The sequence below is a fragment of the Zeugodacus cucurbitae genome, chromosome 5, assembly GCF_028554725.1.
Source record: "Zeugodacus cucurbitae isolate PBARC_wt_2022May chromosome 5, idZeuCucr1.2, whole genome shotgun sequence".
NCBI classification, from domain to species: domain Eukaryota; kingdom Metazoa; phylum Arthropoda; class Insecta; order Diptera; family Tephritidae; genus Zeugodacus; species Zeugodacus cucurbitae.
Window position 1 is genome coordinate 11824912 of NC_071670.1, and position 26309 is coordinate 11851220.

General features: G+C 35.8%; 2 protein-coding genes across 2 annotated transcripts in view; one reads left to right on the plus strand and one right to left on the minus strand.

Moving 5' to 3' along the window:
- LOC105219249 (uncharacterized) overlaps positions 1 to 26309 on the plus strand; it is a 705022-nt gene that overhangs the window by 453869 nt on the left and 224844 nt on the right. The gene's annotated exons all lie outside the window — the stretch shown is intronic.
- On the minus strand, positions 24872 to 26120 carry LOC105220495 (Krueppel-like factor 6). The gene has a single exon (XM_011196927.3). It carries the CDS (start codon positions 26045 to 26047, stop codon positions 24971 to 24973), a length of 1077 nt encoding a protein of 358 aa, XP_011195229.2. The 5' UTR covers positions 26048 to 26120; the 3' UTR covers positions 24872 to 24970.

The following is a 26309-nucleotide window of genomic DNA, read 5'->3' on the forward strand; positions in this document are numbered from 1 at the left end:
GCGGTGTTTTAATTTTGAGGTTAGTAAAATGAAGCTCAGTATCGGTTCAATGAACAAGGGAGTTGGCTGGAGATTTGGAGTGTTACAGACCTTTTATAGTGGTTTGGATCACAGATCTTTGGTAAACCGAAGAAAATCTTGTTATAAGGTCTCTCCAATTCAATATTTTTTACTCATTCCCTCATTGTTTTTATGCCTCTCTCTTTTATTCTCTTTATATCTCTCTCTCCTTTACTCTCATTATCCGCTATTCAACTGATTATTATATTAAAGGGTGATTTTTTAAGAGCTTGATAACTTTTTTTAAAAAAAAACGCAAATTTGCAAAATCTCATCGGTTCTTTATTTGAAACGTTAGATTGGTTCATGACATTTACTTTTTGAAGATAATTTCATTTAAATGTTGACCGCGGCTGCGTCTTAGGTGGTCCATTCGGAAAGTCCAATTTTGGGCAACTTTTTCGAGCATTTCGGCCGGAATAGCCCGAATTTCTTCGGAAATGTTGTCTTCCAAAGCTGGAATAGTTGCTGGCTTATTTCTGTAGACTTTAGACTTGACGTAGCCCCACAAAAAATAGTCTAAAGGCGTTAAATCGCATGATCTTGGTGGCCAACTTACGGGTCCATTTCTTGAGATGAATTGTTCTCCGAAGTTTTCCCTCAAAATGGCCATAGAATCGCGAGCTGTGTGGCATGTAGCGCCATCTTGTTGAAACCACATGTCAACCAAGTTCAGTTCTTCCATTTTTGGCAACAAAAAGTTTGTTAGCATCGAACGATAGCGATCGCCATTCACCGTAACGTTGCGTCCAACAGCATCTTTGAAAAAATACGGTCCAATGATTCCACCAGCGTACAAACCACACCAAACAGTGCATTTTTCGGGATGCATGGGCAGTTCTTGAACGGCTTCTGGTTGCTCTTCACCCCAAATGCGGCAATTTTGCTTATTTACGTAGCCATTCAACCAGAAATGAGCCTCATCGCTGAACAAAATTTGTCGATAAAAACATTTCGAACCGAACACTGATTTTGGTAATAAAATTCAATGATTTGCAAGCGTTGCTCGTTAGTAAGTCTATTCATGATGAAATGTCAAAGCATACTGAGCATCTTTCTCTTTGACACCATGTCTGAAATCCCACGTGATCTGTCAAATACTAATGCATGAAAATCCTAACCTCAAAAAAATCACCCGTTACTTCTCCAATCATTGACGCATATTTCAAAGCTTTCTAACACCTTTGGGCGCCACTCAAAAAATATTCCAAGGGCTTTAAATCAAAGCTGTGTGCTTATCAAACTTAGTCTCTCTATTGAAGAAGAAGCTCTGCATTACAGAAAAGTAACATAACAACAACAGCAAAACAATACGTTCTAATATATGCGCTCGCATCCACCCATTTTCTTACTTACCTGCCCTTGGAAGTCTACCACTTTCTGGCGTCTCATAAATAAATATTTACATTTACTTGTTAGAGTTTCGAGTTTGGCGCGAATAAATACATTTAATGTGTTTTACATGTCCCATAACGCATTGAGCGCATTTAAGCCATTAGACAGGTGGGCGAAAAGAAATGTGGTTGGGAAATGATAAAAGCTCTGCTGGAACTTGAGTGCAAAAGAGGGAGTGGCTCCCATAAACGATTCGAGAGTAATTCTACTTGATGGATCTCGTAGCTTTACAAGAACTTCGCAAGGTTAGGCAAGCGATCTCTGAGGTCTTCTGAATATCTAAAAGAATGCGCTATCGGGGTTAACTTTTTACAGAAGTGCTCTCTTTCCATCCATGTATCCGCTTGGATATTCTGCGGTCATAGTTTTTTTAACAAGTCAATGTTTTCTTCATAACGTTAACATGTCTGCAATTCTCAACCGGTCAATAAAATATATTTTGGTTAAATAAAATGTTCTACAAGATATAGTTCGTCTTGTGATTTATTTTGTGGTTAAAGAAGACTTGGTTTTTAAGCAAAAGCTCAAGCAGAGGTATATTCTGACCTGATAAAAGAAAATCTGTGTAACCAGTTTCCTACTGGCATCTTTTCTTAAGTTCTGATACAACACCTTGCCACACTAGTCAAGGCATTTTCAACACCGGCGAAATTTTCCTATTCATTTGCTTTCAAGGTGTCTTCGCGCCTTCTCTTCTTGAGTATAAGTGTTTGGCTGAAGTTGGAAAGCGATATTCTTGGTGCTTCATCTCTATTGTTTTTGTTTAGATGTTTTTATTCTTGTTTCTTCGTTCGTTTGCTCAGTTAGGCCATCCAACGTTCAACGACATCACCATGAGGAAAACTTTATCTTTCACCTAACGCGATGAGTAATAGGTGTATGCTCCCTCTTCTAAGTGTGCTCTTTCTCTATGTAGTAGTATGTGTGTGAAATTTTCTTGCATAAATTGAATTTATGAACAATAAATTATACGCAAACGAATGCTTTGGGCTTGAAACGAACTTTTGGTCGAGATTTTGTAGACTGTACGTAGCATCGTCGCATCGTCGGTGCACTGGTGTAGTGGCGTAAGTTTTAATGGGCGTCCAACATACACACATTCTTATGTATTTTCATTTATTGTAATGCACACGTGGCATTATTATTATTACATTTATTATAAAAGTCACTGCTTGGTGCCTGGCGGCATCTTTTTTACAGATACATACACTTAGTTACATACTCATATATTCATAACCCCAAATAGTTTGGTTTTCAGGTAAATTTTTGATTTATTAGCAGTCGCATAATTAAGATTTATTAAGGCGTCCAGTAAGTGAGTAATAGTGGGCATAATTGGAATTTCGTTGCAAGTGTTACCGGCTGACGCACGTGCGTACTATAACTTGAGCTTGAGTTAAGGAAATATTTGTTCAGAATGTCAAAAAAGAGAGTTTTTTAGCACGGTTAGAATAATTACTAGCAGTATATACTATAATTAGAACTGCTAGGTGGGCTTACTACTATTATCTCATTCTTTTCCAACGGCAATAAAGCAAATTTCATTCAAACATAACAGCAAATATGCATTCCTACATTCCATATTAACTTTCACATGTATATTTTAGTAATTATTTTATTCGTTTCGAAAATTCCAAAACGTTCCTTACTTACTTTTTAGTATTGGTTAGAAAATTTACGTTATTTTCACGAATTTCGTTTCATAACGCATAGCCTTAGCCTTATAGTTATGCCTAAGTCAAAAGAAAAAAAAAACTTGTTATGGTAAAATTTTCGAAAAATTCAATAGTTCCTCTTTCATTCAGTTATTCACAAAAAAAAATTAAATTTTTGGTCTGATTGCTTCGTATTACCTTTCATATAAATAGTTGGTAATGTATTCAAAATGTTTTAACGACGTGGACGTAGCAGACATTTAATCCCTTTTTGTTTTTTTTTTTATTTTTAATATTTTTTTAAAATTTTTTTAGTATTTTTCAAATTTTTATTTCTTTTTTGGTTGTTTTTTTTGGTTTTTTTTTTTTTAATTATTATGTAGATTAGATTCAAGTACGTGATAATTTTAAATAAAAAACAAAAACAAAAAAAATTAAAAATTTGAAAAATACAAAAAAAATAAAAAAAAAATATTAAAAAATAAAAAAAAAAACAAAAAGGGATTAAATGTCTGCTACGTCCACGTCGTTAATCCTGGGTTACGCTAAATTCTGATAATAATAGTGCATAAATCAATGATTTTTCATCATGTTCTGAGTTGGTTTTTTTTTTGTAGCTCATACAAATACTGCTGTCCCAAAATTCCCTTTGGGGGGTAAAAAGGTGATGAAATAAGGAACATTTTAAGATATTTTCGAAAAAAAATCGAAGGGGGCATAAATTGTTAAAAATTCCAAAAAAAAACATTTTTTCATTTTTTGCTATGAAATATTAATTTTAAAAAATTTTTCTATATACAGTTTCAAAGTTTGAGAAATTCAAAAAAGTCACATAGTGTTTTAAAATCTGTTCATTAGTTTTAAAGTTATGGCGGTTCGAAAATTTTTTTACAAAGAACTATGGCCCCTTATAATATGGCAACCCCGCGTTACACAGACCTAAAACCATATGTTTTATTTTAGGTTTTACATGTACTATAAGATATATAATTGCCAAAGAAAAGAAACAACTTTTTTTTCAAGTGGCTTTTTTTCCAGAGAATGCCCCATATATTTAATTTCGGCTCATCCAGAAATATTTTGAAAAGTGAACAATATTCTCAGACATCCCACTTTCATGAAACTGACCCCTAAGTTCCGTTGGTCACTTAACAATTTAGACGTATTTTGTTTCACATCTGAACGCTCTCCTTTTTGCATAAAATATACTTTTATAAACCACATCCCTACTCATCCATTCAATATGTAAACGTCCTCACTTCCATACCCACTCGTCAATTAATCTGTTTGTTGAACACACTGATTTTCTGTATAAATTCACCGATCATTAACTAGGGTCAACACCGACAACAACAAGTGACAAGCAGGGATTCCACAGATGGTGTCAACAAAAACATTTATATTATTAGTTGTCATCAGGCGTGGACAAACTCACACCCATTACTTAAGTGCCCAATAACTCTAGATTGTACCATGTGTCTGTGTCTGTCTATTTGTCCATCACTTTGCATACCTTTTGTGCTGCTGCAATCCTTAATATTCATTTGCTTTTGTCACTTTTACTACTTAGCCGGGGAATTTGTGCACCTGGTGCGGTTGCTTTTCAGCCGTGTTTGTCGTCAAATTAACTCAATTAAATGAAATGCAAATACGGTTGCTGCAGCATGCAGACGCAGTTGCCACAGTGGGTTGGGATGGAGTTGAAAATTTTCCAGACTCAGAGCTATAAATGTCGATGAATAATATAGAATTTGAAGCGGGATCCTTGAGTTCATAACTAAGAAGATCCTCTGACTCTGTGCCATTACAGTAGTACTATAGTTTACACCAAGATAAACTATTTTTGTGGTTTCATTCTCAAGTGCCGGTTACTAGAAGCCAAGTACATTCACTTCCGAATTGATCGTAAAGGTAAGACTCCACTTTGATATTAATAATGAGTTATGTTAGCCGCTGAGTTCGTTGTCCGAAAGTTTCAGTTTAATGCTGGATTGTCCGTAATCTTTCTTTGATCTAAATTTACATGAATCCATACATTCGACGATCTACAAGCCATAGTACTCAGTTTTTTCGTCGATTTAATCAGTATATCTAGAATCCCTGAGTTCATTTGATTGTCTTGCTTGCGCCAACTAATTCACATACCTAGTACCAATCCCATATGTAGACACGTTTGGGTTTCCAGTTTGGGTAAAATTTCATTATACGTTGGAGTTCGTATCGATAAGGAATCTAACGCACTATTATGAAAATTCAGTTCATTTTCAGACTACATTGTTAATGGCTTCCAGTGAAAGATCCGGCTGGAGCCGACTTATCCGGATCCACGATATCTAATCAAAATTGACGTTATTTCGATTCCGATTTTGGTAGTCCCTTCATCTGCCACTGAAGCTTATAATACCTCTATTCACGGCCAGATAGGATACTATGTCCGCCATGAATATCTGATTGCAATACATGACTCATAACTCTTGAGCTCGCCTTATTGTTGCTGGAGAAATATTGGAATCCTGTTCGCAAGCGAGATCGCTGTAATATTGCTTAAAGAGAGAACCACGAAACCATTGCACTTCTGGGATATTTCTTTTTCGTAAAACTTTCAGAGTTTCTCGAGACCGGCACACTGTGTCGTATCAATCCATACACCATCAACCGCATCGACAAATTACTTTTATTTGTATGAGTCTACTCATATAGCTATAAAGAAAGCCTGCCTGACTCTTAAAATCAGTGTAGCATTACCTTATGCTTGGCTCGGCTCGTCTATTGTCTCTTTATCAATTGACTTGTCCCCGCCAGTTGGTCACGGCTTTGTGTGATTGTATACTTATTCATATGTATATGCAAAGCAGTTTTCCTTTGTGCAATGAGTTCGCATTTGCTTCATTCACCCACATTCATCTGCACGGCTGATTCCCAACGCCATCACCCGAGCGCTTCGCCGCCGAGCTTGCAATTAAATGCAGCCACCGGTCACAAAACGTCATTCGTGCACAAATGACTACAATTTGCGTTGCTATTGTTGTAAAGCCACTGTATGCAGATGACAGGTCAGGTAACCAAGCCAGCTGTTGCGCGAATTGCCACGCCTCGCATGTTGCCACTGTCTGCGCCGGCGGCTTTGTGACCAGCTGTGTACAGCTTTCTAGCTCATTGCTTGTCTCGTCAACGTGCAATTATTTTCATTAGTGACCGCATAATTTGCATATCAAAGTCATGTTAACATAACACCTAACACCGTTATCCCTCGACACCTGTCGCCTCTCACCCGCTCATCGGTCATTTGTAGTGTTTGTCGTTTGGAGGCGTTTAATATTACAAAATTGCTTTCAGTTCGGCTTTACATCCCCCCAGTTATTCTCCAAACTATGCATAGTTCCATGACTAGCTTTCTGACTGCCTATCTGCCTGGGTTAACAGTAGCTACTTCGTTTATGTACATTTTGGTTTTGGTCCTTGTTGACCGAACATTGACATTGCGTCGGCCGAGTTCAAGAGCTTACGGTTACACCGATTGGCAGTGTAAGCTAATTGGAATATCATATATTAGTATATATAATTGGCACTCCTATTCCTCAAAAAAATTCTGTAAAATACCTTGGAATGTATCTTGACCGACGACTTACGTGGAAAGATCATATAAAAGCTAAGAGACAGCAACTTAAAATTAAGACAAACAAAATGTATTGGCTCCTTGGCTCGAAGTCTGAACTCAGTCTTGAGAATAAAATTAAATTATACAAAGCGATCTTAAAACCAGTGTGGACATATGGTATTCAGCTGTGGGGTACGGCTTCCAAATCAAATATTGAAATTTTACAACGCTATCAGTCAAAAACACTAAGAATGATTGTAAATGCGCCATGGTTTATAACAAATGAAAATATACATAAAGATTTACAAATTCGTTACGTAAAAGAGGAAGTAAATAGACTATCCGATAAATATCTTAACCATAAACTAAGTAATCACAATAATACCTTGGCAATATACTTACTAGATGATACTCAAGAAACCCAAAGACTGAGAAGATATCATGTCCTAGACTTGCCCTTTAGAAAATAAGTACATAATATATTAAGTAAGTAATATATTAAGATATATTATAATAAATGAAACAATGTTTTAATATTTTATACTGTTATTTATAATGCTGAATGTTAATAGGACAGATTGCAAATAAAAGATTGTTACTATAAGAAAAAAAAAAAAATATATATATTAGTTAGAGCAGATTGCATAGAATATACAAATACATTTATTTATGTGAAATAGTGTTGTTTTATTTTTTTAGTCTATCCACTTTATTTAATATTGAAAAATATGACTTTTTTACTTTCAGCAAAACAAACACAAAAAGTAATAGACAAAAGCATAACATCGAGGTCGTCAACTTTGCACTCCATCATTGAACACTATTGATTTCTCTGCGGACATGTCAGTCATGAATGAATAACTTAGAAAAATAAACCTGAAAGCTGCACAAGTGGCTAAACGGTGCACGAAATATCCCAAAAGGATGACATGAATGTGTGTTAGAAAAAAATCAAAAAGAACTTATCTGTGAACTATTATATATTTACTGTATATTATATGAAGAGCATGCAGCGGCTGAATGCGGTGAGTCTAAAATATAAATATGCATTTAGTTTTGTATTTGAAAATTTTGTATGGAGAATTTTCATATATATCAACAAAATATTTTTAAATTTTTAGTGTTTATTGAGCCCTTTTATGGTGTCTTCAGTGCATTCCGATGCATACATTATTTGCTTCCTCTACTGGTTTTGACTTTAATAATCGATTGACTCCGAGATATTTAATTTTTAAAGCACTGCAGTAGGTTTCCTTTACTGGTCCAACTCTTTAAATCATCTAACAACCATTTAATTTAATTTGAAATTTTCGTTGGTTCTTAGAGTTCGGACTATGTAGACATTGCCTGATTGGTCTATACAGCATTGCTATTATAAAATGTTTGTTGCATATCGAAATTGTATGTAAGGAGGATAGTTTGAATCAACTCAACAATTCCTGGTAGAAATTGTAGGTTAAATACTCAACCTCGATTTTCACTCTGGTAAACCAGAGAAACTATTTTATATTATAGATCTCTTCTTAGCAGATATGTGATGGACCAAATAGGTTTTAGCATTAGGAAGGACAAAACTGTAATTCTCTATGTATTATTATCCGATTAAGAATCAGCCTCAATACCTATAAAGTTTATTCAGTACCTCGATGAATTCATTGAAATCAGTATCATCTAACCTAGTAAGTCTAGATACTCTGTACCTCGGGGCGCTCTATAAAATCAGTCTTAATACAAATACAAATTCAACCGAACCTAAGAAAGAACGAAAAGTGAATATGATATGAACTTTAGGATCTGCCCTTTATTTTGGATAATCACTGGAACTAATCTTGTTAACGGTTTTGGATCAAAATTATTTCTATCTTAAAGCAACCTAAAACATATACTTAGTCCACCCCGATGTCATCTGCTTCGACCTTAAAGACTTTAAAACACCTACCATAGGAATCCAAGGTGTCTTACTAAGCTCAATTAGGCCAACGAGTAAAGTAAATGGAAAGTAAAAAACTTAAATAAACTTAATTAGTGAAGAAAAGAGAAAAACTGCAACAAATTGAAAACGAATAATAAAGAAAAACAAGTTAGAGGAGTATGAAAAGATTGATTTGCATACAATGAATATGTTCATGAAATGAAGACCATAGCTTAGTTCGAAAAAATACCTGTTACTAACATACAAGCTTGGGCTTGCATACCCTTACATGTATATGCTTAAAAATATATCAATTTTTTTTCTCTGGTTCAAATTTCATTTCGCTATTTTGCTCATTTGCATTTTGCAATCTTGAGAGACTATGCAGTAAAATGCCCACTTCATAGTTAACTAACTAGCTGTGTGTAGTAAATGTGTGCAATATTCACGAAAAATTGTTATTTTTTCTCATTACATTTTTAAATCACTTTTATGACGAGCCTATGTATATCTGAACATCTGTTTTTTTGCTCAAAGGCTTTCAAAAAGAAAGACGGACCTCATGCCTCTATCGCTCACTATCAAATTCATATTTCCTTATTGCTTGTGGCTCCTTTTTCGCCAGCTTATCAATAAGTTTCAATGAACTTGCCAAACCTGCGCAGGTATCCTTCATTTATCCTTTCATTTAAATTCACATTAGATTCCATAATTGACTGTTGAATTATTCATGCAATGAGTTGAGGAAATAAATTTGAATGATGGGAGAAAGATTTTTGTGCGTAATTGGTGGTGAGCTACTGACGTTTTTCATAAATGCAATGCTAAGTGGACCGTTCATATACCCTGTCAATAGTAAATGATATCGGGAAGACATCTAAACTATTTTTTGTCTTGATATGTATGTAGATTGAGTTGGACTACTGTGAAGTTAATTACTTCAAAAATTTCTTCTACGATTTGAAAAAGTTGGAATTCCGATATATTTAACTGAGCGCATATCGTTTGAAGTTCCACAAATTTAACAAGTTCAAAAAAATTTGGAACGTATTCTGTCACAATTGTTCAGACGCTGGTTACAGTAAGCCTTCTATTTATATACCCAGAGTCTTTTCTCGACCTACAAGTTAACTTCAACTTTAAAACACCTCGACTTGGCTTCTCTTTCCATAAAACATGCATATTACGTAGAGTTTTACATTCATTTTACGTAGATAATCAAGGAGGTTGTATACTTTCATTGATACAGTTCTTATTAAATAAACTGAAAAATGAAGAAATGAATGGTCCCTGCCCATTTCATATAGGCCTCCTTTGGTATGGTATGGATATGGTCGTGGAAATCTGGAATTTTGTATAATTCAAATGACGACTGTGTCTATTTTCCAATGATTCGATTGATATTTCGTGAGTTAGTCGTGCGTTATTTCAAAATCACGTTTGGAAGCTATCTTTAATTAGACCGCGCCCTAACATTGTTATCGGAGCTGGACTATTTAATGCTTGAAACCCACTTTTCAAGGTTTGAGTAATGAGAAGAGTATAACAAGGGATGAGTCCGCTATAAGTTTCTTTTATAATACTTCAGTTACCGTATCTAGTTCCATAAATAACATCTTTTGCCAAAAAGTCACCAATTTTTTCTTAAGGTTTTATCTATACCTTTTACTCTGGCACGAATAGTATTTTTTAAAGTTTTTCATCATATTTTGTCCCCCCACTTACAAAGCGAAAACTAGTTTGTCCTGTCAAAAATTTGCCAGTTTCCCCTATCGTTCGATCCTTGCCAAACCAACTGACAATTTCCAGTCAAACTGCCACCAAAAATTTTCCGCTGCTTTACACAGCTAACCCACAAACTTACAAGTACAGCTAACCACCGATCTGCCCACTATCCTACCACTTAGTAGATCCAACATGTGTCCGCCATTTCTAAACCGCAAAAACAGTTAGCAGACAAACTACGCCATCGGTTTCGGCAAATCTTGTTAACAAACACTTTTTCCTGCGTTCAGTTGCAAAGCTGCGCGCTCTTGTACTATACTTTCTCGTTCGGTGAAAACTTTTACATTTTGCTGAAACAATCCTGACCCCCCAAGTAAAGTATGTAGTAGTTGTAAAGCTAGCTAGCATTGTGCCAACTCGATAACTTGCATTCGGCACGGTATTACTTGGCAGCGCACATATCGACAGCTGAGTGTGCTCTGTACTGTACTTCAGTTGCATGCGCTGTGGACTCATCCATTCTGGAAGTTGCAATACATTGCCGCACATCGTTCAAAACTCGTTGGTTGTAATGTTTCGTCGAAAATCATACACCGTAGACTCATTACTCACGCTTGTTTGAGGATGTACTTATGCACATGTATATTTATGAGGGTATGTTGTTGGATTTTCGATAATACGAGATACCCACATGAGTCAAAGAGTGATGTGTATGCCTTTGTGGTTTTACCATATTTTTTGGAAGCAATTTGATGAAAGAAGAATAACAGTGAGTTGAAAGACTTTATTTTCATAGATCTTACTAAATTATGCAGCATTTGAGTTAACAGGCCCTTTGATAAAGTTAGACCAATGCAATAGCATTAGAAATCCATCACAATCACTGTAAGTATCTTCGAGCTTAGGGGACCGTCTATATACCAGTCGCTCAACGCTTGGACTAGATTACAATTAATCAGCTTTTCAAAGAGACGCCTTATTCCAACTAATAACTCAAACCGCTTCAATCGGTTTGTTCGGGATCACAACTAAGGACCACTTCGGGGGAGGAAGATACTTCGATCTCTGTCAACAATTTTATAGACGAAAATTCATCCGATTTCTTTATTCTTTCAACCGCGTAATGGTTGTAATTAGTCGTTCGAGTTTCAGAAGTAAGAATGGAAAGACAACATATCTTTCTCAAGGAATGCCTGTATATGATTCGAAGCCATCCAGTTTTCATCTTATTCCTTCCTATTTTATTAGGATATTTTTTACAATTCAAGGTCGGTTAATAGATAGATCTGCTTTGGTAGTATTGGATGCCCTTATTTTGAGCGGGAACCCAGAAAATAAAGATTCTTCGTCCGTTCATCGAATAATTTTTCTATACGTTCAAAGAATTTTTACGGAGGAAAGGAGAAAGGAAAGCTCTTTGAGGGCGCGCCCCTTTACACAATGACTTTTAGATGACTGAGGCCACAGTAACCCGGCATTACTACCCGTGAAGTCATATTTGAAAAGAGCTTTATGGTATGAGATAAAAACTTAATGTTTGAAGAGTGGAAATTCGGAAAAATTGCAGAATTTTTCCTAACCACCTTAAAGTTATAAAGCTCGAGAATGTCAAGATATTTCCATAATATATAGACTTGGCAAAATGTTTGTTTCGAAATAAAAGTATTATTAGTAGAAGTCTTAATTTTTAAACCGGCAAGACATTCTAATTCCTTTTATTATGGCAAATAGATGTGATTTGGAAGTCAAGAAAATATCAATGCAAATATAATTAACCCAGATTTTGATCTGGCAACACCACACTAATCAGTAGAGTATGTATATTGCTCTTGCCAATTACGCTGAAAATTCGAAAACTTATATACACAGACGCACAAACAGTACAACAACAACAAAGCCTCATATTTATTATATTACAAGTATGCGAACCTATAACCTCGACTACATGTGCAATTGGCTGTGCTTGTGGGTGGGTATTCTAGGCAGCAACACATTACTCATACGCCCAGCTGTATGCGGATGTGTTCGATCCGATTAAAACTTTCTGCTGTTGGCTGCTCAAATAAACAACATGTCGCTGATGAAACAAAAGAAACAACAACAGTAGCAGCTCTGGGAGCAACAGCAATCAGAGAAATATGAAAATGAGGGCATATACAAACTCGTATAGGAAAAACAAGGGCAACTACAGCTAAGAACAGAAAATATTACGTAGATTTTATAAAAAAAATAAAAAAAAGAAGTAGTGCCTAAAAACAGAAACAAAGAAGGCAATTACAGCATAAATGGCTAAAGTTTTTTCACACAAGTCTGACGCTCTGCGGTCTGGCGTGGAGTGGATAAGTGAATTTAAGTGAACGATTTTTTTGGCCTGATCAACTGATCAAAGAACTGTGAGCTTCGATATACGTAAGTCTCTCATAACCATCCACATATTGTGTTTTAACTATCTAATTCAAGTTTATTTAAACTGAAGGAATATAAAGGAAGTAGTTGGTTTTATCTTTGTAGAAACTATCTCAGCGAGGAAAGACTTTTTGTTGTCTCTCTTTGATTCAGACTCACAATGAGTTAATTATGTATTCTCTTTCTCTTCCTACCTCTCATTTCTCCTCACTTTGGATATCTGGCACCAATGAAATTACCGAAATTATCCCATTACTGCTCGCTCAAACTACTTAGTCAGATTCTTCAACTTTATTGGAGCAGTTGCCTAATTTTCAGCCTCATAAATTTTTTGTGCGTATTTTAATTAGACCTTAAAGTTTTTCATTATGTTGCTGCGCTGTCGAGAGGGATTCCTTTAAGCATATGTGCTTATGCTTAGTGCTGCTAAAACACTGGAATATTGTATATACGTATATACCCCGAACAGTCACATAAATAATACTCAACAACTGGCTGACCTTTTAATAGTAAAGTCGTCAACTCATTTAAATTTTCCGCCGCGCCACTTTTATAGCTTTTATTTGCTGAAATGAAAAATTTTCGAGACTTTAGTAGGCAAATAATCAAAATCCAACAAAAGCCCCAACAAATATACATACGCTTACTTGTACAGTTATTTGAGAAGAGTGGTTGCAATTTGAGTTTACGTTGAAGTTTTAGGCGAGAAATCGCTTAGCGTGTGCGCCTTAAGGTCCAACGCGTAATTCTGTCCATTTTAAGTATCCAAATGGGAATCGTAAAATCTAATAAGAACGATAACAATTAAATTTGTGTAATGCTTTGTGGCGAGTCTTGGCAATTTTACTATAACGGAAGTCAAAGGAAATGGGTTAGCAATTCATATCAATACAATTTATGTCAGTGTTGGAAATTGAATTTAATTTGAGTGCCGTAAGTTATATTTGAAACCTTTTTTAATTTGAAGCTTTCAAGTTTTGTCGTGGGCTTTAATAAAGCTTTGATTAAATGAGTATATATTTTTGGAGATAATAAAAAAGAGGCAGTTGAAAAGGAGCTTAAGCAAAAAAGCTTTTAAAAAGCTCTCAAAGAGAGGCAGAGTTATTAATTGCAGGTTGCTTGTGAAGCGGTTAATCAATAGTCGTAATAATTACCAAACGTTTTATGACGGGAAATAACTCTGAACTTTAAAAGCTTTTAAAAAGTTCTCTGTCAAAATTTTCATTAACAAGTTATTAATTGTATCTGTGAACCGATTTATCTATAGCGGTGAGAAAAGATAAATAAATCTGTCCTTTAAAAGCTTTTAAAAACCTCTCGCTCAGAGCTTTTACTGAAACGTTATTAACTGTATATTATGTGTAAACAAATCCATCCATCATTCAACCATCTTTATTATCCAAAAGTAGTCAGAGGAGAGAAAATCCGACGTTTTAAAGCTTTTAAAAAGCTCTCAGAGTAATGAAAAGTTTTTAGTTATAGATCGTGAGATATTTCATTCAGGGTGAACTGCAATCCATAACATGATTTTATGGGCTTATTGAAAATATTCGAGTCTTTAATTTCAAGAGGCCATAAAATAGGATAGGGAACCATATTAAATTTATGGAAATCACCGCATTTCAAATAGGAGCAAATGTCATTCACGACACGGTCGCCCCATATCATGTAAGAGCTGATATGGAATGATATTGGAGAATGAAGGTGCTCCGATAACGAAGTACGGAATAAGTTGGGGTAACGGGCTTCCACAAGAGTGTATACTTCCACAAGAGTGAGGCTAAAGTTCGATTTTAGGCGCTAGAGTTTATTTGATACAGAATGTAATACAATGTTGGTATGTTAAGATCAATAATCATAAGTCCGAAGTCAGTTCGGAGGTGGGAACAACTATTTCTTCTCAGAAAAATTCCATACATGTGAAAGACTTAAGTTTACAAAATTCATTAAATCAAAGTGTAAGTTCCCTCGAACAACACAATTCTCATTTCTTAAATAACATAAAATCTCGACAAAGATTAAGGGACAAGAAGCAAATTACGTAAACGGCAGAAATGTTACAATTGTCTTGGAACGTATGCTGCTTATGAGCTCACATGTACTTATGTAGACATTTAAAAGCATGCATACATACTTTCATAATCACCAAGCTTGGCAACAAGCCGCTTCGGTTACAATGTAACATTTCAGTCAAGTCAACAGTGAAATAAGCTAAAAAATTTTGAGCAATATGAGACAAGAGTTTCAAATGGTCAAAACTCACGTATACAAGCATTTATATGCCTACTTTAGTCAAGGCTGTGTTTATACAAACAATTTTCTATATACATACATATGTGGAATTACCAGGAACCCTGTAGAAAACACTTTTCCAAACAAATATAATTACTTTCGAACAACATGATCCGTTGGTCTTTGGGAGACAATTAATTGAACGAAAAAGAGTTCAGGGAATTTCAATGATCGGATGTAATGAAAAATGACCTCAAGACTGGAGCTCGTTGTTTTAGATATATTATATAGGAGTATGATAAATCTGCGATCTAAAAGGCCAGATATCCTTAGAACCCATCGAAGAGCTGAGTTCCCTATATCTTATCTTTGAGTCTTCTCTATAATATATCGTTGATTTCCTACTGGCCATGTCTCGATTTTAAGAGATCTTTCATAGGACTATGATAAATCTGCAATCTAACAGACTAGATCTCCTTAGAACTCATCGAAGAGATGTGCCTCCTGTATCTTAGTTTTGAGTATTCTATATAATATGTCGTTGATTTCCTATTGACTATGTCCTTTACAAATCCCACCATATGGACTTACGTCCATTCGCTCAACACATCTAAGCATAAACAGTTACATGGCATACAATGTTGCAATTGCAAATTATCTGCAAAACACCGTACAGAATTTTGATAAGCAACTTAAGAGAAAAGAAAATACGAAAAAGCATAAAACTTCCGAGAGGGAGAGAGGGGGTGGGCATGTTAGAGGGGATATAAAAACAGGAAAATTAAAATGGCAAAATGTTTAGTGAGTAGAAAGTAGCTAGGAAATATTTAAACATTGAAGGAAATATGAGAGGTTAAAAGTGAAGTTTTTGTAAGAATATTAATAATATTCGTTATATTTGGAATAGAAATGAAACCGAATGTGAAGCCGGGTGCGGAAATGAATAATAACTATTATTTAAATTTAAATGTGAAAACAAATATTAGTTATTCAAGCGTGTACGAATAGTGTAAAGAATTCAGATACAAATATAAGTACCATTATGATTAATCATGCGAATTTAAATACGATTATGATTATATTTATAATTACTCTTGTAATTACTCAAGCTTATTGGAATGAAAGTGCGAATTATGATTACAATATTCTTGTTGAGGCGAATATTTAATCGAATCTGAATAAAAATTCAAATGTAATTATGAGTAATCATGTATACGAATACCAATACATATGATTACTAACACATATGAATGTAAGTAAAAATATAAAAATATGAAACCAAATACAAACATAAATACCAAAATGCGACTAAATACGAATACCAGACTCTCCTCCAGTGCTATAAATATTATACCGAAGTCGAATTTTCATGGTATCTACTACTTATTTATGTAGTAAATATCACAATAAAGATATAAATTATTTAGAATGCACATATTCGCATAACATATTAAGCTCACTCTTACATATGTAATACTTGTAATTCCATTTACATACTCCTGCGAATATCTTTTCCGACTCGCTGCGTTAAAGTTAATATTCATTTTGTGTTAATAAATTTACTAAGTAACGGGTGATTTTTTTGAGGTTAGGATTTTCATGCATTAGTATTTGACAGATCACGTGGGATTTCAGACATGGTGTCAAAGAGAAAGATGCTCAGTATGCTTTGACATTTCATCATGAATAGACTTACTAACGAGCAACGCTTGCAAATCATTGAATTTTATTACCAAAATCAGTGTTCGGTTCGAAATGTGTTTATCGACAAATTTTGTTCAGCGATGAGGCTCATTTCTGGTTGAATGGCTACGTAAATAAGCAAAATTGCCGCATTTGGGGTGAAGAGCAACCAGAAGCCGTTCAAGAACTGCCCATGCATCCCGAAAAATGCACTGTTTGGTGTGGTTTGTACGCTGGTGGAATCATTGGACCGTATTTTTTCAAAGATGCTGTTGGACGCAACGTTACGGTGAATGGCGATCGCTATCGTTCGATGCTAACAAACTTTTTGTTGCCAAAAATGGAAGAACTGAACTTGGTTGACATGTGGTTTCAACAAGATGGCGCTACATGCCACACAGCTCGCGATTCTATGGCCATTTTGAGGGAAAACTTCGGAGAACAATTCATCTCAAGAAATGGACCCGTAAGTTGGCCACCAAGATCATGCGATTTAACGCCTTTAGACTATTTTTTGTGGGGCTACGTCAAGTCTAAAGTCTACAGAAATAAGCCAGCAACTATTCCAGCTTTGGAAGACAACATTTCCGAAGAAATTCGGGCTATTCCGGCCGAAATGCTCGAAAAAGTTGCCCAAAATTGGACTTTCCGAATGGACCACCTAAGACGCAGCCGCGGTCAACATTTAAATGAAATTATCTTCAAAAAGTAAATGTCATGAACCAATCTAACGTTTCAAATAAAGAACCGATGAGATTTTGCAAATTTTATGCGTTTTTTTTTTTAAAAAAGTTATCAAGCTCTTAAAAAATCACCCTTTAGTAATTGAAACTTCCGTTAAAATTACACAAGATGACAGTACACAATATCTAGAATATAAATCTACATCCTGCTTGGTTACATAACTATAAAAAGACAGCATACATATGAATGCCTACAGATGTGTGTGTGTGTTTATATAATTCAACGTGAAAACAGCTTAAAGTGGCATTTGACATTTTACACCTACATACATCACTTGCGAACATCCTTATTTGTCACTCAAAATAAATTACGTTTTCAGCAAGTGTGTGGTGTCCAGCGTAAATTGAAAGTGTTGACACGAAATTTTTTGAACAGGGTTGCAATTTCACTTAGTATTATTATGTTAGTTATGTCCTATGGTGATTTCAACAGTTTATATAAGTTTTTATGAAAGAAAAAACTGTTCCCATTAAAGAAAACTGGAAGCAGTTGATACATAATTTGTGATTATTGTTATTAATGTTCAAATGCCCAGTTTTTAATAAAATAGTGTTTTCTGAAAACTGTTCTCAGTAATCAAAAACTGTTTCCATGACAAATATTTCTCTCCAATATTTAATCGAAGCTATTCCTTATGCTTCCACTATTGCAGATTATACTTCATATATGTTTAGTTAAAAAAAAATGTTAAAAAACAGACATTTCAGAATATCTAAGAAATAAAAGCAATTAACTCAATGAGGAAATACAGGTGTAGATATGTCACACACCTTTTTTTAATTACAGAAAAGTGATTATTAGATAGTATTTAAACATAATTTATAAAATAACATTTATGTGCGACTGTTGCTAATAAAACTGTTCCCAATATGTATAACACCGTCCCCAGCAAATAAATTCGCGATTTTATACAGACTGCGACTTTTCCAGAGTTTTTATTTTTAATTTCTTATATATTTTACAAGCTGTATTTAAAAAAAAAAACTGTTCCCACATAGATAGAATATTAAAATTCAAAGACATAAACTGTATTATGGAGCTTTTGGGTTTAGTTATAGTATATTAAAACAATGGAAGTTAAAAAATACTGTTCCCTCTACTTAAAGAGCTGTTCCTACTTTGCAGAATGTAAAATTAAGTATTAAAACTCACAAATTCAAATATATAGCTGAAGATTACAGAAAGCAAATGGTTTAAGAATTTATTCTTAGTCATGTCTTTTCTCAGTTCCACCCATTTTTAGCCATATTATATATTTTCCTGCCTTCCATGTGCATATAAGGACTAAAGTATCTGCTAAAATTGCTTATATTGTGCAATATATGTAAATTTCTTCTTCCATTGACTCATTCATAATTGCCTTTTTCACCACAACATGACGTGTTTTGTGTCTCGGCTCTTCATACCATATAATTTTCTTCCATACAGAAATATTAATTTTCCTGTCATCATTGTAGCTATACACGTAATTTTGTTATTGCACTTGTTGTTGTGGAATTCTACTCTTCGTAGAAAGTTTTGTCATCTTGCTGTTGCCGGTTTCCGTAATGTTGTTGTATTTGTTATTAATGTAGCCACTAAAGACTGAAAATAGTTTTTATTAATATATTGTGTCTTCAGACACAAATCAATTGTGAACATCTGTTGAGGTTGTTATTAACAAGCATAGTTTAGCAGATTTCTTGTTGCATAAATTTTGCAAATTTAAAAACATGAAATTTTGTAGATTTAAATACATGTACAAATACAGTAATTTTAGAGCTAGTGACAATTTAAAGGATGTTGTGAGCGGATGTGATTATGCAAATTAATTGTGAAGTAGATCAGTAAAGCAGAGTGCTTTAAGACAGCACTTGTGCTGAACATAAATCACTAAGGGACCAGAAAGTTTCTAAATTGATTTATATTGGTTCAAAACCCTACAAGAACCTATATATAAAGTGTCTTTAGATTAACCTAAATATGACGAAACCTTCATCATTTATTGGGAAAGGTGGAACAAATAGTTTATTATGTCAATTTATCTTACGTATTAAGTCTAGAAGTCGAATTTTCTTGGAATCATTTGAAAATAGCTGGAATTTGATTTCGCGGAAAGTTCAAGAAATGTTCCTAATTATACCCTTGAAAGGAATGTTGTATACATCCTGAAACTTACTTTATAAAACCGGTCATAAGAGAGCCCTTTACTTATAGTAAGAGGTTTGAACTTGACAGTGCTGAGATGATTACATTTTCATTCTTTATTCTTAAGGAAAGGTTAATCTGTATTTACGTTAAAACATTGAGTAAAATCATGGACACTTTCATATTTGAAAAAGAGTCGAGTTGGTTTTGTCTGGAGCTTTTGGATGATTTTGGATTTCAGTTCGATCTGAACTTTTAATTGCATTCGATTGACTGACGATAATTTAACATGAAGCCCATGAAGAATTGTCCTAATCATTAGCTTTGAAAATGCATCAATACGAAGACAACTTGCGAGCTCATATGAACCCGTCACATGTCAAGCATGCTCCTTCAGCAGTATAAAGAAGATTGATCAGCTTCAGTATCCAAGCAAGAAGGAGCAAGTAAAACGGAATAGTAAGAAACTCATATCAATAAAATTACTAACCCACAATCACTCACTTCTAATGAGGTTGTCCAAACTGCTCCTCAAAGCTTCAAAAGAGTCTCATACACACAAAACAACTTATCCCAGAGTACTTTTATTAGCTGCCTAAAGCAGTTTGCTTTGAGTGACCCCGCAAGCCTGTCATTGAAATCTAAAACTACCGAAGAAATAAAAAAAATTAAATTAGTTTCAACACACATTCATGACTTCCCCCACAAATGGGCGATCTATATGGCCAGCTGACTGACTGCTTGACTAACTATCTTCTTTTCGACGTTGAGTTTCTTACATTCAGCAGCTTCACAACAAGCTGTCTGACCAACTGACTCGTGACAGTGAAAGGTACATCAACGTTATGACTATTACGTGTGCTCACGCACTCGGGATCTAACGGAAGGACAAAAAGATGCCGAGACTAGAAGAAGATAAGGCAACATTACACATTCATCACGTTTCCATAGATCAAATGTAATACAAGATTTTGCTGTGATAGAACTCGTAAATTTACACAGAGTGGGTAGAGCTTTTGCTTTCTGTTTCGCTAATAACAAAATAAATAATTCTCACGAAAACAAAGGTAATTTACTTACGAAGGTAGTTCTACTAGAAGGGTAAGCAAAAAACGAGTACAAATACAATTTAAGTTAATATTTTAGTTGTGCAGCGGTTTCACAGGCTCTTATAAATTTATAGAGGTAGGTAAAGCAGGCACGTTTCCCATTACCTTTGGTACAATCAATGCATACGAAGCTCGAATTGCCATTACGTTCGGTAAATATGTACGCAGTTTGAGTCCTTTTTCGTAGTGCATTTTTTTCTACCAACATTTGTAATTTGAGGTCATTTAAGATGCTTGATATTATTCAGATAAATCTAGTATGAATATTACCTTTACGGATGGTAAGCTCTACTTACTCTATGTGCAACTAGCATCTTGAGGATTAAAATAAATAAAATAAAAGGAACCGAAGTAAAGAAACTAACAGACCAGCGATACTTCTAGTGAGGCTCCGAAGAATAAAATGTTTCAGATATTCTTTATCCGATAATGTTTTGCTTCGGATAATCGTTTTTCAGGGGTATGTCATACTATGTATGTGATTGGTGTTGCAACCGTTTAGCCGGTTATAGCCGAATCGACGATAGTGCGCCACCTCTCTCTCTCCTTCGCAGTTCGGCGCCAGTTGGAGATCCCAAGTGTAACCAGGTCGCTCTCCACCTGGTCCCTCCAACGGAGTGGAGGCCTTCCCCATCCTCGGCTTCCTCCGGCGGGTACTGCATCGAATACTTTCAGAGCTGGAGCACTTTCATCCATTCGAACAACATGACCTAGCCAGCGTAGCTGCTGTCTTTTTATTCGCTGGACTATGTCTATGTCGTCGTATAACTCGTACAGCTCATCGTTCCATCGTCTGTGGTATTCGCCGTTGCCAATGTTCTGAGGACCATAAATCTTGCGCAAAATTTTCCTCTCAAAAACTCCTAGTGTCGTCTCATCTGATGTTGACATCGTCCAAGCTTCTGCACCGTAAAGCAGGACGGGAATGATAAGCGACTTGCAGAGCTTGATTTTGGTTCGTCGAGAGAGGACTTTACTGTTCAATTGCCTACTCAGTCCAAAGTAGCACCTGGTTCCCAGGTATACGAAATTATCTACGACCTCGAAGTTATGACTGTCAACAGTGACGTGGGAGCAAAGACGCAAATGTCAAAGTATAAGAATGGATATATATTGTTTGGATAAAATGATGAATGGGGTATTGTTGTTCGGATAAACCATGATATGACAGAAAACGATCGTTAGATAAGGATTAGGTAGTTCAGCTTGGAAAAAGGGAAGACATCGCAAAGTTAAGGTATGGCTTATGATAATTACGGATAATGAAGGCAGAGAATAATCTGTGTTCCGATGATGATGAGATGAAACATAAAATGATTTGTGGAGAACATTGCGGGTTAGAATATCCCTAGAAATGAGGGTTTCAAATCAGACAAGGTTTCAGGACGATAGTTATGCTTATAATGGTCATATGAAACATATTTATATGTCCATATTAGTCTGTGAGCCTTTTTACTTCTGTAACGACCTTCCGACGGTGTGTTTCGCTGTTCTAGACACCAGACATGCGTATAAATATAAATATATATACATAAGTATAAATATTCACCACTTAAATACTTACCAAGTCATATACTGTATAACAGCAAATAAACAAGCCTTTGAAGTCCTTTGAAGCCTCTATTGGCAATTATAAACTCTCTTGCGTTTTTTTTTCTCGTCCCTTTTCTTAAGACGGTTTCGACAATATTTTGTATTCGTTAATAGATGCTATAGCTGAAGCTTCGGTCCAGAATGAAATTCCGTACCAACAAGAGTGTTATTATTCCGAGAGATACCTCCATTGTTGTGAGAATTGGTTGTAGCTTCTAAGTAAGTGTAAGCTTTTGTAATTCAAATCAAGTCAATCATGTGCCCAAAGTATAAATCTTCAACACTTCAATAGAGCTTATATATACTACTAGTACTGTCTAAACCTTGCGTGAAAGCAAACACACAAGCCTTTGAAGTTCTTTGTAGTCTCTAATGTCAACATTCTTCGTGAGATAATCAACTCTTTGACAAATTTAGTCTTGTCTTCGCATATTTGTATGTCGTATATAAGAATTTTTAGACTTTACTGTAACATTTTTCGCACATCGCATATATGAACCTGTTGCGAATCTGTGCCTTTTTAATTTCCTCTCAATCGTCGCATATCCGTTGAGTTTATTCTACGAGTCAAACCCAAATAAACAATCATACTCCTTTCAAACACAATTGTCCCGCCTTCTCGCAAATATTCCACGTGACATTCCGAATCACTTGATTTCAATTCAATGCATTCCAATATACATATACTATACATTCCAAGTCTCATGGCATTCTCACACATTGAGTCATCTATTCTCACGCGCTCATTCGTTCGCTAACTCGTTCTTTCATTCATTCATTCAAACATTGAATTGTATGGATTTCCAATTGACGTTAGAGGGAGTTAAGTTATCGAAGTACACAGGGACATACGGACGAACTCAATCGATTGTCTATTTGTCCAACCAGTCAACTCCATTTGAGCGCCTGCTGCTGTTACAAGGTGTGGCTGCCGCAGTTGTCGGTTGTTTTTGTTGTTGGTTGTCATTGTTGTGTCGAATAGTCAATATATTTGTTGAACTTCTAAAAAAAAATACTCAAAATTCGTAGGCATTTTCATTTAATGTTTTGTCACTTATCTATGCCTGTTCGTAATTTAACTAATTTTAGTATGGACCAGAGAACGGCATTTGCTGAATGAAAAACATTCGTACGCGCTCAACAGCCGAATAATCACACTGTTCGGATCAGCCGATCAAACTTGCCTGAGCTCACATTTTCGTTGTTGATTTTAAATTCACTCGTGTGTGTGCGATTTTTTGTTTCACTCCGAGTTTGTTCGGCTCGTGTTCAATATAATGATTTCGGGCGCTTGCTCATTCGGTTCAACAATCATTGTTTTGAACAAGAATAACACTCAACTCGTATGATTTTACTCATGCGCGCAGCAAGCGGCACTTTTTCTGCACAGATGAAATGTGAGAAGAAGAACAAGACAAGCTACAACAACAAACTGCATAGAAATTGTTACGGTACATGTAGTCGTAACGCTCACATCGTGTCGTCTTGTAGCTAATTGTTTACTCATAATCGATCAACTCAAATTGAACCGAATGATGCTTTCGTCAACACAGGCTCATTTTATTGAACGCTGACTTTTGTTCAGTGAGTTGAATTGAGTGAGAAATTTTGAACCGAGGACTCAAAATCCAAAGAATGATGTGTACGGCAAATTGAGTTGATTTTTACTCATCATTCTGTTTTTTTCAGTGAGTTGAGTTGAATGAAAAAGTTCGCGTATGAGTAAATCAAGAAAATAATGATTTTTGCAGTTCTCTGGTATAGACACTGAGATTTTGTTGAGGTTACTGGAGCGTGCGTGCCACATTCGTTGCCTTGGTCCTCAAACTTTCCCAATGCTTAGATAATTTACTTTGTGTAATTTGAGGAAACTACAACTACTGGCCATCGGTGACAACCTATGTACCTCACCGCTGCTTTGGAGCCTCATATTGAGCTCGCTGGACTGCAATGGATACCCCAATGTCTAATTTCGTAGATTTTTTGGTATGGATTTTATAGTATGGATTGTTATTATCAAAATCCACCTAAATATGTTCTTCATTTCTCATATTAAATCATAAATAGCAAGACCTTGAGGTAGTAAGAACTCAGCTTTTATTTGAATGTGATAATTTCTGAGCCCAAACTGGGTTTTGCACATCGCTAAATCGATTATGACACTGACCAAACACAATTGAGCATGTCATTCAGTATATGCTCTTCAAAAGCATTTGGTCTTAAAAATACTCAATGACCGCGACTGTCTCTTTGAAGAAACATAGGGGTTGTATTAGTTCATGCCAAGTATGTTATTAACAGTTCGTTATAGAGGTTGAATAAAAAAAAATAGTCGATTTCCGCAGTCCTACTCAAATACCGATAGCACCTACTGATTTATGCTTTAAACTCACTTCGATAAATCTCTCTTTATCTTGTTGAAAAAATCGAAAAAATAAAAAGAATCCTCCGAAGTGACGGAGGTGTACCCCGCAGGTCACTTCTTTAGTTAAAGAACGTCTCGAGACTCTGTTGAGCTATCGTATATAGGTTCTTCCCTGTCCTCAAGCTGTAACTGAGACCCGGACTGACACAGCATGGGAGAAGTAGTTTTAACACCTCAGGAACTTCTAATTGAATTAAGGATTGAAACGTATATTTAACACAACCTATTCAAACAATTAAAATCACTTAAACTATAACATTTTTTTAATAATAACAACAACGCCGTTTTCACAACTATTCCCTCATGTTATAACTGATTTTTACGCTTACGACCCGGTCGCACCGTCAACACGCTATGTGCTAGCACACCATCGATCGTCTTTCCCGCTTTACTAGCAGCCAGCAGACGTCGCTCGTGCACCTTCCGATGCTTCGTAAGATGATCGGAGCGTGCAAAACATTTCATACAATAACTACACTTGTAAGGTTTCACACCCGAATGCGAACGCCGATGACGCGCCAACTCATCGGAACGTGAATACTTCCACGTACACGCAGGCCAATCACAGGTGTAGGGCTTTTCACCCATATGACGCCGCAGATGTGCTTTCAGGTGTGCAGGTTTCGCATAAATCTTATCGCAATTGCCAAAAGTGCATGGATAACCGATGGCGGCGCATTCATCTTGACCACTAGACTCATTTTTGCGTTTTGTAGTGCGCGTTTTGCGGTGCAGTTTAAGATTTTTAGAGCTTTCGTGCAGAAAATGATCGCAGGTATCAGTGCATAGTGGCGTCTTCTCGGGTAGAAAGTCTATGAGCTCTGGTATTTCAATGTAGTTATCCAAGAATTTCTCCTCCCACTCAGCCATCTCACGTGTTATGAAGGCAGCCGTCTCGAACTCCACTAAAATTGTGGAATCTATGCTAACGGGACTACTGTCGTTCTGATATTCCGATATATTTTGAGTAGTTAATGTTTGGTAGTTCGTAGGCTCCGTAGGTGAATTGGACGCAGGGTCCTTTATTGAATACTCAGGTGGCGAGCTCAGCAGTCGATCCAGCGAAAGCTGCAACTGTTGCTCATTGCTACTCTTGCATTCCGGGTAGTCTGTGTACGTAGTTTGCTCCGTCAAGCTTCCATCCCAATCCGCATGCAATTCCACGAGCGTTTTCTCACTCGGCATCGTAGCAAGCACGTAAGAATCGGTCACGCAGGTGAGTCGCAAGCTCCTATCATTTGTTTGCTGAGCGTAGCAATTGTAACTGTAAAGCGCCGATCCACTTTCCATATCTGTGCAAATATCCGTCCAGTTTTCATGCAACTGCATATCATTTAAATCGCTGAATAATTGTTGGAAGCCGCCAGCGGCAAAGAAATCCATTTTTGGTCGGTGAAAATTATTAAATTTGTTGTGTGTTTTTGGTGAACTTCCGCTTTAGCACTTCTCACTTTGAGTGTTGCAATTATAATGATGTGATCTCGTGCTGCGTTTATTGTTTTTAAATTGTGCTCTTCGTCCAATTTGTTTGCGCATTTTTATCTACTCGATGGTAAATCAATATCGCCAATGGCATAAATGTAGATCGTATGCGCAGTCGCTGTTTCAAAGGCAGCCACAATTGAGTACAATAGGTAGCAAGTTG